This window comes from Oncorhynchus mykiss, chromosome 28, assembly GCF_013265735.2.
Source record: "Oncorhynchus mykiss isolate Arlee chromosome 28, USDA_OmykA_1.1, whole genome shotgun sequence".
NCBI classification, from domain to species: domain Eukaryota; kingdom Metazoa; phylum Chordata; class Actinopteri; order Salmoniformes; family Salmonidae; genus Oncorhynchus; species Oncorhynchus mykiss.
This window is the reverse complement of record NC_048592.1, coordinates 4,495,515-4,512,299: the sequence shown is the minus strand read 5'-3', so window position 1 is coordinate 4,512,299 and position 16,785 is coordinate 4,495,515. Positions and strand designations below refer to the sequence as shown.

Genomic DNA, 16,785 nt, shown 5'->3' with positions numbered 1-16,785 from the left:
AGACAGAAGGGAGGAGAGAGGTGAGAGTTGGTAGATAGAAAGATCAGAGAGATAGGCAACCAACCAACAGACTTGTTCCAGAGGAGTAAATGCTAGGAAGGTTGTATAATTTGTATCAGTAAAAAACACAAGTAAATAAGCTTAAGGGAGTTGGGGTCTTAGGACACATGACCATCCATACCTGCGATTTGCACAGAGCCATCATCCCCGAGAAGAATATTACCAGCCTTCAGATCCCTGTGAACAGAAAAAAACAGACTAACCAGATGAATCAGTATCAGGAATCGCCTTTAATGGAACTAAACTAAGCAGTAGGTAGTACTAAAACGGAGTCATTATCCTGTGTGTCTGTGGCCTGTTTGAGCTGTAAACCATAAACTATATTTATTTGCTCCTGATAATTGCACTCCATAAATCTGAGCCAAACATGCTGATCAGTGCATACTACTAAAACGGAGTCATTATCCTGTGTGTCTGTGGCCTAGCTGTATGGCACTGTGGTGCTTCAGCTGGATGACAGATCGCTGTGTGTTCCTAGGGAGAAGCTGTTGAATGAATGAGGGAGTTTACATGAAGGGAGGAAGTTAACCTTTTTGGGATAGGGGGCAGCATTTTCACTTTTGGATGAATAGCATACCCAGAGTGAACTGCCTCCTACTCTGTCCCAGATTCTAATATATGCATATTATTATTAGTATTGGATAGAAAACACTGAAGTTTCTAAAACTGTATGAATGATGTCTGTGAGCATAACAGAACTCATATGGCAGTCGAAAACCTGAGAAAAATCCAACCAGGAAGTGGGAAATCTGAGGTGTGTAGTTTTTCAACTCAGCCCCCATTGAAGATAAAGGGTGATATTAGTTAGGTTTCACTTCCCAAGTTCTTCCAATAGATGTCAACAGTCTTTATAACCTGTTTTGAGGACTCTACTCTAAAAGGAGGGGCTCATAAGGGCTCTTTGAGTGAGTGGTCTGGCAGAGTGCCACAGCCTCGGTCTGGCGCACTCACGTGAAAGGTAGCTACGTTCCAATTCATTTGTACAGACAAAGGAATTGTCCGGTTGGAACATTAATGAAGTTTGATGTTAAAAACATCCTAAAGATTGATTCCATACTTAGTTTGGCATGTTTCTACGGGCTGTAACGGAACCTTTTAAACTTTTCCTCCAACGTTCGGTGCGACCTGAATGCGCTTTTGGATTTGTTTACCAAACGCCCTCACAAAAGAAGATATTTGGATAGAACTGATGGACATTATCGAACAAATCAAAACATTTATGGTGGAACTGGGATTCCTGGGAGTGCATTCTGATGAAGGTCATCAAAGGTAAGTGAACATTTAAAATGCTATTTCTGAGTAATGATGACTACCCAATATGGCGGGTATCTTTTTGGCTGCTTTGTTGTCTGAAGGCTGTACTCAGATTATTGCATGGTTTGCTTTCTCCGTAAAGTTTTTTTGAACTCTGACACAGCAGTTGCATTAAGGAGAAGTTTATCTAAAGTTCCATATATAATAGTCATATCTTTATCAATGTTTATTATGAGTATTTCTGTAAATTGATGTGGCTCTCTGCAATATCACCGCATGTTTTAGAACTACTACAATTTAAACTCAGATTTTTTTATATGAACTTTATCAAACAAAACATACATGTATTGTGTAACATGAAGTCCTATGAGTGTCATCTGATGAAGATCAAAGCTTAGTGATTAATTCTGTGTTTTTCTGTGGCTTGGTGGTGACCTAACATAATAGTTTGGGGTGCTTTCACTGTAAATCCTTTTTAAAATCAGACACTGTGGCTGGATTAACGAGAATTTTATCTTTAAAATGGTGTAAAATACTTGTATGCTTGAGGAATTTTAATTAGGAGATTTTTGTTGTTTTGAATTTGGCGCCCTGCACTTTCACTGGCTGTTGAGGGGGGGGGGGGGGTTCCTAGACGGTTAAGAATTAAATAGGATGTGTGCCAATTTCTTTGACTTGCATGTCACAACTCAACAAAATGCACCTATAATTTGACTTTGGTCAGAGAACAACACACAGGTAATGGCCATGCTAAATATTTCAGGCTCAAAATCAAGTTTAGGTTAAAAAAAAAACTACCAAAAAAAACATGTGACTGCACCTGTGAATCTGACCATTCTTATGCAGGTACTCCAGTCCTCCCAGGACCTCTTTAAGGATGGTGGCTATGGACGACTCATCCAGCACCCCAGACTTATGCTCCCCACGAGATATGATGTGTTTAATGATGTCCAGTACTGAGCCTGACAAAGAAAGATTGAGAGAGAGAGAGACAGAAGCAATGAGAGGTCACTTAGTTAGCTGTAGGATTCAACATGCGTCATAGGAGGGTGAACAGTAAAATCATGAATTTCTTGGTCAAGTCCTTTTATGTCAATAGTACTTTACTTCAAAAGTCTAGTTATTTAGATTTTGTGATCAGAAATAGCTATCACACACATGCACGTTTCATTACAAGCAAAGGTAGACCACAGAATATATAGAGATAAAAGAAGGTGTCCATAACAGGCAGCAGGGATAGTCTGCCCTGAGTTGCTCTATCCCTCCTCTATCTCTTGGCAGTGTTACTGCATGCCAGGAGGATGGACAGTACTGGGCTGAGAGTCAAGGCCACAGCTGGAGAAAAGCAGCTGCTCTGTGGCCAAAAGAGCTTGGTAAGCAGGCACCTGGGATGGAGATGGGGTCTAGTAGTTCAAGAACAAACTTCTATTTCAAATACAATTTCATTACTAATATCAACACTATATTAACAGTCGAGCTGGCAACAACCTGATATCAATCTCAATTCCATGTCATCCCAATCGTGCCATCCCAGGCAGTTTGAAAGGTCAGTGCAGGGGCAGCCATTAGTAAATGTATTCTAACAGTAGTACTTACCACCACTGAGTAGCCTCATTACCAGCCACAGCTCGTCCTTCACTACGAAGGATGTGTAGTAGGACACGATGTTGGGGTGGTGGCACTGGGACATAGCCTGGATCTCTTTCTGCAAAAAAAGGAAGAGAAAGAGAGAGAGAATCTGAGAGGACTGTATCAGTCTCAGCAATGCAGTTATAACATCTTTCCCTCTGATTTTGTGTTTGTGTGTGTGTGTGTGTGTGTGTGTGTGTGTGTGTGTGTGTGTGTGTGTGTGTGTGTGTGTGTGTGTGTTGTATGGTGTGTATGTGTGTCTGCTGCTGCACTCTCACTTTTTCCAGCCCCTTCTCTACAGCTAGCCTATACCAGAGGCCATATTGTGAGATTTTGACAATTCATGTGACTGTGGGTAAATAGATAAAGGGCTTCATTGCTAAAATATCACACTATCCCTTTAAGAGGGCTTGCTATCAAATTATTAGCTAGTATTTATTAGATAGTATTGATTGCTATACTGTCAACTCCTGAAAGACATTGTGCTCTAAACATGTGAGTGCGTGCATACCTGTCCGTCTGTGTGTGTTTGCGTGCATGTGTGGGAGCGCATCTGTGGCATGTGTCTGTAGTGAATGAGTGTGTGTGTGTGTTACCAGGAGCTCGTCCATACTGGTCTGACACTTCTCCAGGTTGATGCGTTTAATGGCCACCCTCTCCTTCCTGGGCTCACAGTAGGCCGCCTGCACCACAGCCGTGGCACCACTCCCTGAATAGGAAAAGTAGGGGGGGAAGAATTAGAATGTAACACACATCCAAAGGGAAGCCAGTGGCACCATTACCTGGGACCTGGGACACATCACTGTTTGGAACACATAAGGGTTTAACTAATCGTAATGTTTTGTTACCAGACAACTTCAACAAACAAAAAAAAAAAGGAGAAAAAAAAAAAAAGAGGGAAGAATTCGAATTAGATGGCAACACACTCATTGGACAGGGAAACCATCAGGTTTTAAATGAATGTGTAATAACCAGACAATTTCAACAAAACCAAGAGGAAGACAGAGGGGGAAGAATGTAACACACATAGGTAAACCATGAGGGTTTAAATTACAGTATTTAATAATTTAACTCCCGTGTTTGACAACGAAGCGATATAAATAAATCCAATTGTAAAATAGTCTTCTCTTTTTAGTCCTAGACATGGCTCAAATTACAGTAACTGACCCGACAACTACAACAAAAGCCAATAAGAAGTCAGTTGGGGAAGAATGTAAGTTGCACATTTATAGGAAAACGAACTAGCTACAGTAATGTTTCAATACTCAACAACAAGTCACTATAACACCCCTGTATTTACAACAAATAAATATTTGTTTATTTTACAGGATAAAATTGAGGTGTCCAAATTAAAAATTTAAAAATTTAAACAATTAGTAACAAGAGCAATAAGGCAAACATCTAATAACAATAATAACAACAATTAAACAATAACACAAATATATACAGTACCAGTCAAAAGTTCGGACACACCTACTCAAGTCAGGGTTTCTTTATTTTGACTATTTTCTACATTGTAGAATAATAGGGAAGACAAAGCTATGAAATAACACATGGAATCATGTAGTAAGCAAAAAAGTGTTAAACAAATGAAAATATATTTTATATTTGAGATTCTTCAAAGTAGCCACCCTTTGCCTTGATGACAGCTTTGCACACTCTTGGCATTCTCTCAACCAGCTTCATGAGGAAGTCACCTGGAATGCATTTCAATTAACAGGTGTGCCTTGTTAAAAGTTAATTTGTGGAATTTCTTTCCTTCTTAATGCATTTGAGCTAATCAGCTGTGTTGTGACAAGGTAGGGGTGGTATACAGAATATGGTCTTTTACCAAATAGGGATAAGTCCATATTATGGCAAGAACAGCTCAATTTAGCAATGAGAAATGACAGTCCATCATTACTTTAAGACATGAAGGTCAGTCAACATGGAAAATTTCAAGAACTTTGAAGGTTTCTTCAAGTGCAGTCGCAAAAACCATCAAGTGCTATGATGAAACTGGCTCTCATGCGGACCGCCACAGGAATGGAAGACCCAGAGTTACCTCTGCCGCAGAGGATGAGTTCATTATAGTCACCAGTCACAGAAATTGCAGCCCAAATAAAAGCTTCAGAGTTCAAGTAACAGACATATCTCAACATCAACTGTTCAGAGGAGACTGCGTGAATCAGGCCTTCAAGGTCGAATTGCTGGAAAGAAACCACTACTAAAGGACACCAATAATAAGAAGACTTGCTTGGGCCAAGAAACACGAGCCATAAACATTAGACCGGTGGAAATCTGTCCTTTGGTCTGATGAGTCCAAATTTGAGATTTTTGGTTCCAACCACCATCCATGTCTTTGAGAGATGCAGAGTAGGTGAACAGATCGCCGCATGTGTGGTACCCACCGTAAAGCATGTAGGTGGTGGTATGATGGTGTTGGGGTGCTTTTCTGGTGACACGGTCTGTAATTTATTTAGAACTCAAGGCACACTTAATAACCTGCATGACTACCACAGCTTTCTGCAGCGATATGCCATCCCATCTGGTTTGCTCTTAGTGGGACGGTAATTTCTTTTTCAAGAGGACAATGACCCAACACACCTCCAGGCTGTGTAAGGGAAATTTGAAGAAGGAGAGTGATGGAGTACTGCATTAGATGACCTGGCCTCCACAATCACCCGACCTCAACCCAATTGAGATGGTTCGGGATGAGTTGGACTGCAGAGTAGTGTTTCCTCTGCGTAAGTGTGGGCATGCGCCACGGCAGAATCATTGCCGCCACACAAAAATAAATATCCTATGTCTACCAAACATAGTTTCAATAAAGTTCCATAAAGCACATTTGCTTTTCTTGGTCAATAAAAAATCTGTCTGGGTTCAACACAGTTCTGAAGGTTATTTAGCTCTGTGAGCTGTGGCAGGTAGCCTGCAACTCAAGAAACACAGTGTGCGAGTGACCAGTGTTCGATAGACGCTCTGCGGCGCGAAACACAATTCACTTGAATCACCTCAGAGTGCACCTTCGTGAGAAACTGCAAGAAAGGTACATTAGCTTGCTTGTTTGACTAACATTAGCTAGCCAACTACACAAGCTAGCTATCACATAAAAGCTCTAACATAATTTAGATCTATAATATTGCTGCCACAATTGTAACAGCAATAAGCTATCCAATATCCACAAGTATGTTGAGGATAGAAACATGGTTAACATTACTAGTCGAGCAAGTTAGCTAGCTACTTCGTTTGGAACTGTATTAAGTGCAAGCAAGATAGATACATTTATCTGACCTTGATTAGATTTTTTTTCTCAGATGAGTTTATTGAAGTATTTCCAGCCACAGCAGCGAAAGAGGGAGCAGGGACAAGAGTGTCAGGTAACGTCACCTTAGCTTGCTATCGTAAAATCAGCCGGAATTAAATTAAACTTTCTTCAGTTCGCCAACTCTTTAAAAGCTTAAGCTATCATTTTATAACAAGTGTATGGCTTACTATACACAGAAGATACACTTCTATGTGGTCCAACTCATCCCAAACCATCTCAATTGGGTTGAGGTCGGGTGATTGTGAAGGCCAGAAAAGAGGCAGAATCCCAGGAGTAAGGTAGGAATGCATGAGGGACAGAATGGAGCTGAGAGGAGAGAGCCAGGAGGGGAGATGGAAGGAGAAAAGGAGAGAGGAGAGCAGAAGAAAGAGTAGATAAAAGGAGAGTGGTGGAGGAGGATGAGGAGGAGAGGAGTAAGGCCAAGTGTGCACAATAGGCAATCCGAATGGGACCCAAAGTGGCTTAAAATTTACAGACTGACCCTGTGGCTATATAACACGCCAGATGGTCAGTCAAATTTCCTTTAATTAGGCTAGGGGTAAAAATGTTTGTGCAAATTTAGTCTGTACTAGTCTACAGCCTTATGTGAAGTGTTGTAATACTTGCTATATGTAATAGGTATTGCCCAAGCCACCAGTAATTCCACTAAACTACACTTTCCATCCCGTCTAGGAATGTTCTGCCGTCTGTGCCGTCAACATAGGAAGGATGCTAAGAGGGGTGTGTCAAAGCACCCTTTTATTGAAATAGGGGCCCAGATTCATCAGTTGGACTTGGCAGTAGTCCCCAGATCCTCAAAAAGTTATACAGCTGCACCATCAAGAGCAACATGACTGGTTGCATCACCGCCTGCTATGGCAACTGCTCAGTATCTGACCGTAAGGCGCTACAGAGGGTAGAGCGTACGGCCCAGGACATTACTGGGGCCAAGCTTCCTGCCATCCAGCACCTATATACTAGGCGGTGTCAGAGGAAAGCCCCAAAATTGGTCAAAAAGACTCCTAATGCTCTCATGCAGGTTTCAGTGTTACTTGCCTTGAAGCGAGCATAGAAGCAATTTAGCTCGTCTGGTAGGCTTGTGTCACTGGGCAGGTCGCAGCTTGCCTTTGTAGTCTGTAATAGTTTGCATGCCCTTCCACATCTGACAAGCGTCGGAGCCAGTGTAGTACGATTCAATCTTAGTCCTGTATTGGCGCTATGTCTGTTTGATGGTTCGTCTGAGGGCAGAGCGGGATTACTTACAAACTTCCGGGTTAGAGTCCCGCTCTTTGAGTGGCAGCTCTATCCCTTAGATTAGTGAGGATGTTGCCTGTAATCCATGGCTTCTGGTATGTACGTACAGTCACTGTGGGGACAACGTCATCGATGCACTTATTGATGAAGCCAGTAGTATGAATGAGTAGGTGTGTCCAAACTTGCGACTGGTACTGTATATACATTAACAGCATAATAATGTTGTACAACTACTAATAAGCCTAGAACTAATAAAAACTATGGCTACAACTCCTGGATGCTTTGTTGACTATGAACTTTCTTTACCCAACAGTGGGACAGACTATTTGTTCCCACGCTCGGGACTCTGACTATTGGTTACACAGAGTTTTGGCCTCCTATCCCATCCTAACCACCTCTCGCCGGCATTCTATTCAAGTTACCTGATGAAATTGCTGTACAACATGATCTTGTTGCCATCTGATGCACATTCAGATGTCATAACATCAGCACTGCAGAGCTCTCTCTGTCCTCTGCCGTGCCTTGACTGTATTGCTGTTGATGATATCTGGAAATGTCCATGTACACCCTGGCCCACCTACTGTTGCTAGCCCCAATTCTGACTTGTGCTCTGATATCTGCTTCATTGATTTCTGCTCCCGTAAAAGCCTAGGTTTTCTGCACGTTAACATTAGAAGTTGTATTTTTGGAAGTGTGGGTTCACAGCTCCAATCCATATGTGTTGGTTATTACTGAGACGTGGTTAAGGAAGAGTGTTTTGAATACTGATGTTAACCTTACTGGTTATAACCTTCTCGGCAAGACAGATCTTCCAAAGGTGGGGGAGTGGCAATCTTTGCCAAGGATCACCTTCAGTGTTCGGTTGTCTCCACTAAGTCTGTCCCCAAACAATTTGATTTGCTGGATTTAAGTATTAAACTTTCAAATACCTCTTGACTGTTGCTGGGTGTTATCGCCTTCAATCAGTCACCTCATACAAGTACTTGGGAGTATGGCTAGACGTTACTCTGTCCTTCTTTCAGCCCATATCAAAGCTGCAGGCTAAAGTTAAATCTAGACTTGGTTTCCTCTATCGTAATCGCTCCTCTTTCACCCCAGCTGCCAAACTAACCCTGATTCAGATGACCATCCTGCCCATGCTAGATTACAGAGACATAATTTATAGATCGGCAGTTAAAGGTGGTCTCGAGCAACTAGATGTTCTTTACCATTCGACCATCAGATTTGCCACCAATGCTCCTTATAGGACACATCACTGCACTCTGTACTCCTCTGTAAACTGGTCATCTCTGTATACACGTCGCAAGTCCCACTGGCTGATTCTTATTAAAAACCCTCACTCGCCCTTATCTGAGATACCTAATGCAGCGCTCATCCTCCACATACAACACCCGCTCTTGCCAGTCACATTCTGTTAAAGGTCCCCCAAAGTACACACAAAAGCTCCGCTTTTCAGTACGCTGCAGCTAGTGACTGGAACGAGCTCCAACAAACACACAAACTGGACAGTTTTATCTCAATCTCATTCAAAGACTCAATCATGGACAATCTTAATGACAGTTGTGGCTGATTTGCATGATGTATTGTTGCCTCTACCTTCATGCTGTTGTCTGGGCCCAATAATGTGTGTACCATGTTTAGTGCTGCTACCATGTCTTATTGTCTCATCATAAATACATACATACATACATACATATACACAGTTTAAGTCAGAACTTTACATACACCTTAGGCAAAAACAGTTCAACTCAGTTTTTCAATATTCCTGACATTAAATCCTAGTAAAAATTCCCCGTCTAAGATCAGTTAGGATCACCACTTTATTTTGAGAATGTGAAATGTCAGAATAATAGTAAAGAGAATGATTTATTTCAGCTTTTATTTATTTCACATTCCCAGTGGGTCAGAAATGTACATGCACTCAATTAGTATTTGGTAGCATTGCCTTTAAATGTTTAACTTGGGTCAAACATTTTGGGTAGCCTTCCACAAGCTTCCCACAATAAGTTTGGTGAATTTTGGCCCATTCCTCCTGACAGAGCTGGTGTAACAGTCAGGTTTCTAGGCTTCCTTGCTCGCTCACACCTTTTCAGTTCTGTCCACAAATTATCTATAGGATGGAGGTCAGGGCTTTGTGATGGGCACTCCAATACCTTGACTTTGTTGTCCTTAAGACATTTTGCCACAACTTTGGAAGTACAGTGCCTTGCGAAAGTATTCGGCCCCCTTGAACTTTGCGACCTTTTGCCACATTTCAGGCTTCAAACATAAAGATATAAAACTGTATTTTTTTGTGAAGAATCAACAACAAGTGGGAAACAATCATGAAGTGGAACGACATTTATTGGATATTTCAAACTTTTTTAACAAATCAAAAACTGAAAAATTGGGCGTGCAAAATTATTCAGCCCCCTTAAGTTAATACTTTGTAGCGCCACCTTTTGCTGTGATTACAGCTGTAAGTCGCTTGGGGTATGTCTCTATCAGTTTTGCACATCGAGAGACTGAATTTTTTTCCCATTCCTCCTTGCAAAACAGCTCGAGCTCAGTGAGGTTGGATGGAGAGCATTTGTGAACAGCAGTTTTCAGTTCTTTCCACAGATTCTCGATTGGATTCAGGTCTGGACTTTGACTTGGCCATTCTAACACCTGGATATGTTTACTTTTGAACCATTCCATTGTAGATTTTGCTTTATGTTTTGGATCATTGTCTTGTTGGAAGACAAATCTCCGTCCCAGTCTCAGGTCTTTTGTAGACTCCATCAGGTTTTCTTCCAGAATGGTCCTGTATTTGGCTCCATCCATCTTCCCATCAATTTTAACCATCTTCCCTGTCCCTGCTGAAGAAAAGCAGGCCCAAACCATGATGCTGCCACCACCATGTTTGACAGTGGGGATGGTGTGTTCAAGGTGATGAGCTGTGTTGCTTTTACGCCAAACATAACGTTTTGCATTGTTGCCAAAAAGTTCAATTTTGGTTTCATCTGACCAGAGCACCTTCTTCCACATGATTGGTGTGTCTCCCAGGTGGCTTGTTACAAACTTTAACCAACACTTTTTATGGACATCTTTAAGAAATGGCTTTCTTCTAGCCACTCTTCCATTAAGGCCAGATTTGTGCAATATACGACTGATTGTTGTCCTATGGACAGAGTCTTCCACCTCAGCTGTAGATCTCTGCAGTTCATCCAGAGTGATCATGGGCCTCTTGGCTGCATCTCTGATCAGTCTTCTCCTTGTCTGAGCTGAAAGTTTAGAGGGACGGCCAGGACTTGGTAGATTTGCAGTGGTCTGATACTCCTTCCATTTCAATATTATCGCTTGCACAGTGCTCCTTGGGATGTTTAAAGCTTGGGAAATCTTTTTGTATCCAAATCCGGCTTTAAACTTCTTCACAACAGTATCTCGGACCTGCCTGGTGTGTTCCTTGTTCTTCATGATGCTCTCTGCGCTTTTAACGGACCTCTGAGACTATCACAGTGCAGGTGCATTTATACGGAGACTTGATTACACACAGGTGGATTGTATTTATCATCATTAGTCATTTAGGTCAACATTGGATCGTTCAGAGATCCTCACTGAACTTCTGGAGAGAGTTTGCTGCACTGAAAGTAAAGGGGCTGAATAATTTTGCACGCCCAATTTTTCAGTTTTTGATTTGTTAAAAAAGTTTTAAATATCCAATAAATGTCGTTCCACTTCATGATTGTGACCCACTTGTTGTTGATTCTTCAGAAAAAAATACAGTTTTATATCTTTATGTTTGAAGCCTGAAATGTGGCAAAAGGTCGCAAAGTTCAAGGGGGCTGAATACTTTCGCAAGGCACTGTATGCATGGGGTCATTGTCCATTTGGAAGACCCATTTGCGACCAAGCTTTAACATCCTGACTTATGTCTTGAGATGTTGCTTCAATATATCCACATAATTTTCCACCCTCATGATGCCATCTATTTGGTGAAGTGCACCAGTCCCTCCTGCAGCAAAGCACCCCCACAACATGATGCTGCCACCCAACCGTGAAGCACGGGGGATGGTGTTCTTCGGCTTGCAAGCATCCCCCTTTCCCTCCAAACATGACGATGGTCATTATGCCCAAACAGTTCTATTTGTGCTTCATCAGACCAGAGGACATTTCTCCAAAAAGTACAATCTTTGTCCTAGTGTGCAATTGCAAACCGTAGTCCGGCTTTTTTATGCTGGTTTTCGGAGCAGTGTCTTTTTCCTTGCTGAGCGGCCTTTCAGGTTATGTCGATATAGGACTCGTTTTACTGTGGATATCGATACTTTTGTGCCTGTTTCCTCCAGCATCTTCACAGGGTCCTTTGCTGTTGTTCTGGGATTGATTTGTACTTTTCGCACCAAAGTACGTTCATCTCTAGGAGACAGAACGCATCTCCTTCTTGAGCGGTATGACGGCTGTGTGGTCCCCTGGTGTTTATACTTGCGTACTATTGTTTGCAGAGATGAACGTGGTACCTTCAGGCATTTGGAAATTGGATGAAACAGATTTGTGGAGGTCTAAAAAAAACATTTGAGGTCTTGGCTGATTTTCTTTTGATTTTCCCATGATGTCAAGCAAAGAGGCACTGAGTTTGAAAGTAAGCCTCGAAATACATCCACAGGTACACCTCCAATTGACTCAAATGTTGTCAATTAGCCTATCAGAAGCTTCTAAAGCCATGACATAATTTTCTGGAATTTTCCAAGCTGTTTAAAGGCACAGTCAACTTAGTGCATGTAAACTTCTGACCCACTGGAATTGTGATACAGTGAAATAATCTGTCTGTAAACAATTGTTGGAAAAATTACTTGCGTCATGCAAAGTGGATGTCCTAACCGACTTGCCAAAAATATAGTTTGTTAACAAGAAATTTGTGGAGTAGTTGGAAAAACAAGTTTTAATGACCTAAGTGTATGTAAACCTCCGACTTCAACTATATATATATATATATAATTTTTTTTTTTATCCCAGCCCCCATCGCCGCAGGAGGCATTTTGCCCTTTTGTAGGCCGTCATTGTAAATAAATAAAAAATCTTAACTGACTTGCATAGTTAAATAAAGGTTAAATAAATGTAATACAAGTAATACATCTAAGTACCTATAATATATATCCTTTGCTGGAAGGATATTAATTATATAGCTAATATACTATAATTAATATCCCTTTGTTGCAAGGTTTTTGACATCTTGGCATTTGTATCAACAGTGATTTGTGAGATGTTTGGCCTTATTCAGGTCTCTAAGACAATTTCATCTGTATCAAGTCTTAGTGGTCTCCTTTACGACTCAAACTTCAACTACAATACCAAACATACAGCATTATACAAACCAGCCAATTTCACAGAAACAAAAGCCTGAAATACAGGACATGGCACCGACAGAGATGGTCGCCTCGCTTCGCGTTCTTAGGAAACTTTGCAGTATTTAGTTTTTTTTTATGTATTATTTCTTACACTGTTACCCCAGGAATTCTTAAGTCTTATTACATACAGCCAGGAAGAACTATTGGAAATAAGAGCAACGTCAACTTACCAACAATACAACCAGGAATACAACTTTCCCGAAGCGAATCCTCTGTTTGGACCACCAACCAGGACAATGGATCGGATCCCAGTAGGCGACCCAAAACAACAGCGCCGCAGAAGGGGCAGACGGAGCAGTCTTCTGGTCGGGCACATCGCTCATCGCTCCCGAGTATACTACTCGCCAATGTCCAGTCTCTTGACAACAAGGTAGACGAAATCCGAGCAAGGGTTGCCTTCCAGAGACACATCACACACAGAATGTAACATTCTCTGTTTCACGGAAACATGGCTCACTCGGGACACGTTATCAGAGTTGGTACAGCCACCCGGTTTCTTCACTCATCGCACAGACAGAAAGAAACATCTCTCTGGTAAGAAGAAGGGCGGGGGGGGGGGGGGGGGTATGCCTTATGACTAACGAGTCGTGGTGTGATCATAACAACACACAGGAACTCAAGTCCTTTTGTTCACCTGACCTAGAATTCCTCACAGGCACCTCGACAGCCCTGAAAGAACTTCATTGGACTCTATGTAAACTGGAAACCACATATCCTGAGGCTGCATTTATTGTAGCTGGGTATTTTAACAAAGCTAATCTGAAAAGAAGACTCCCTAAATTTGATCAGCATATTGAATGTACGACCTGGGCTGGCAGCATTCTGGATCATTGCTACTCTAACTTCCGCGACGCATACAGAGCCCTCCCTCTGTACACTCCCTCTTACACTCCTTTCGGTAAATCTGACCACAACTCCATTTTGTTGCTCCCAGCCAAAAGACAGAAAATAAAACAGTAAACTCCCGTGCTCAGGTGTGTTCAACGCTGGTCCGACCAATCTGATTCCACGCTTCAAGACTGCTTCGATCACGTGGACTGGGATATGTTCTGCATAGCCTCAAACAACAACATTGATGTATACGCTGATTCTTGAGCGAGATTATTAGCAAGTGCATCGGTGATGTTGTACCCGGTGACTATACGGTGACTATTAAAACCTTCCCCAACCACAAACCGTGGATTGATGGCAGCATTCGCGCAAAACTGCTTGCTTTGAAGACAATACAGTGCCACTGACAGGGTCCGCTACCATAACCTGCGGGCTTTAGTTCACCGGAGCCAACGTCAGGAAAACATTTAAACGTGTTAACCCTTGCAAGGCTGCTGGCCTAGATGACATCCCTAGCCGCGTCCTCAGAGCATGCGCAGACCAGCTGGCTGGCTGGTGTGTTTACAGACATATTCAATAGATCCCTATCCCAGTCTCATGTTCCCACATGCTTCAAGAGGGCCACCATTGTTCCTGCTCCCAAGAAAGCTAAGGGAACTGAGTTAAACGACTATCGCCCCGTAGCACGCACTTCCACCATCATGAGAGTAGTTTGAGAGACTAGTTTGAGAGACTAGACCATATCACCATCCACCCTACCTGACACCCTAGACCCACTCCAATTTGCTTACCGCCCCAATCGGTCCACAGATGGCACAATCACACTGCACACTGCCCTAACCCATCTGGACAAGAGGAATAAATATGTAAGAATGCTGTTCATCGATTACAGCTCAGGATTTAACACCATAGTACCCACCAAACTCATAATTAATCTCAAGACCCTGGGTCTCGATCCTGCCCTGTGCAACTGGGTCTTGGACTTTGACGGGCCACCCCCAGGCAGTGAGGATAGGAAACAACATCTCCACCCAGCTGATCCTCAACACTGGGGCCCCACAAGGGTGCGTTCTCAGCCCTCTCCTGTACTCCCTATTCACCCACGACTGCGTGGCCATGCACGCCTCCAACTCAATCATCAAGTTTGCAGACGACACTACAGTGGTAGGCTTGATTACCAACAACAAAGAGACGGCCTACAGGGAGGAGGTGAGGGCCCTCGGAGTATGGTGTCAGGAAAATAACCTCACACTCAATGTCAACAAAACATAGTTGAAGTGTACCTATGATGAAAATTACAGGCCTCTCATCTTTTTAAGTGGGAGAACGTGCACAATTAGTGGCTGACTAAATACTTTTTTGCCCCACTGTATATTCTAGACTCTATACCAGAGGTGTGGACTCGAGTCACATGACACAAATATGATGACTTGCAACTCTACTTTAACACCAATGACTCGTGACTTGACTTGGACTTGAGCCTTATGACTCGACCTGACTTGATACCCTCCCCGAGCCCAAATATAAAAAAATTATGCTATTAAAAAGTGTGCAGCGCATCAACTCTTCATTTAACAGATTACAGTTTGAATCGGACAGCAGCCAATCAAATTGTGCGTGGAAGTGCAAAGGAACGTCGGCGGGTGAATTCAGATGGAGCCCTTGGAAAGACGGTACCCAAAATAATTATTTTCGGATATAAAGACAGCGTTGTATAAAACAAAAAACGGATTGCAACTTGCAAAACATGCGGGAAGAAAATTACAGACGGAGGCGAAACAATTTCCAACTTCATTCGACATTTGAAGATGCACAAAACAGTAAGTTGTGGCTAATATAGCCGACAGCTATCCATCACACGAGGTTGTGTGTTTATGAGTGGGTGTAACTTGTTTGTTTCATGGGTTCGCTGGCTTGTGATGTCTGGAGCCTGTATTGTTATGTGCCGTCCTCACTGCTAGCCTAGATTAGACTTGCTGATTGACGAGCCACCACGCTTTTTGGAGCTGGACAAGATCAAATGAGCACATTTGTGGCAGAGTGCCTCCTAGAATGGTTGTGTACTCTTCCTAACCTGCTGATTACGGCGAGTGCTTGAACCTCTGTGTTTATGCTTCACACAAATCCTACCATCCCCCTCTCTGCTGGCCTCCGCAGTTTTGAGCTTTCTCCATTGATAATGAACGACGGCTTATTTAATCTGAGGCACCGCATTCAGATACAGTTTTCCAGATAGAAATGCAATATATAGATCTGTACTCGATTCTCTATTCTACACAGCAAAGGCTGTTTTAGGTGATGTATTTATATGTGAATTGCCATGTTGGATGTCCAGCAGACACTCTGCTACTTAATTCATCTTCAGGAGAGCAACCACCCCACACGACCCGACCCAGCCTACCACGCCTCTTCCGCTGTCACAGATTGAGAGGGGAGTCTTTCTCATGGCTACCAAATGTATTTCCATGGATATATAACGTTTATTTGTAAAGTAAAAAATATAGATATTTTTAAAAGCATTCATGATTTGCATAAATGTAATATACTAACTATTACTCTTGTTAAAAACCATGACATGGGATTACATTTGGTGAAGAGCAAATTATGACTTGTTTAGGACTCGAAACTCAAAGTTTATAATTTGAGACTTGAGTGCCAAGAATTGAGACTTGTAAATAATGACTTGGTCCCACCTCTGCTCTATACCATCTACTGCATCTTGCTTTGCCGCACGGCCATCGCTCATCCATATATTTTTATGTACATATTCTTAATCATTCCTTTACACTTGTGTGTATAAGTGAAATTGTAAGACTACTTGTTAGATATTGCTGCACGGTCGAACTAGAAGCACAAGCATTTCGATACACTCGCATTAACATCTGCTAACCGTTTGTATGTGACCAATAAAATTTGATTTGACTAATCTAGTAGCTACCAACTCCATACTAACACAAGGTATGAGTGACTCATTAAGCCCTATCATGCCTTCTTTCAGAGAAAAAAGGGAACCACCCACCTCCATCCTGCTCCTAGCTAGCACTTCACTTGTCCTGATTTACCTAGTTCGCTAGCTCCAGTAGCTTCGGGAAGCTAGCTACGCTA

The 16,785-nt window shown here is 42.3% G+C and overlaps 1 protein-coding gene across 2 annotated transcripts in view; it reads right to left on the bottom strand.

The window, feature by feature from the left end:
- Positions 1-16,785, bottom strand: part of LOC110508375 (serine/threonine-protein kinase OSR1) — a 31,039-nt gene that overhangs the window by 13,792 nt on the left and 462 nt on the right. For both annotated transcript variants that reach the window (XR_002471295.2, XM_021588872.2), the window contains exons 2-5: positions 3,540-3,652; positions 2,911-3,019; positions 2,135-2,276; positions 182-237 (exon numbers count right to left, since the gene is read on the bottom strand). Coding sequence is in view for 1 of the 2 variants with exons in the window: in XM_021588872.2 (XP_021444547.1) it covers positions 182-237; positions 2,135-2,276; positions 2,911-3,019; positions 3,540-3,652 (420 nt within the window). In the remaining variant the exon portion in view is untranslated. The remainder of the gene's footprint in view (positions 1-181; positions 238-2,134; positions 2,277-2,910; positions 3,020-3,539; positions 3,653-16,785) is intronic.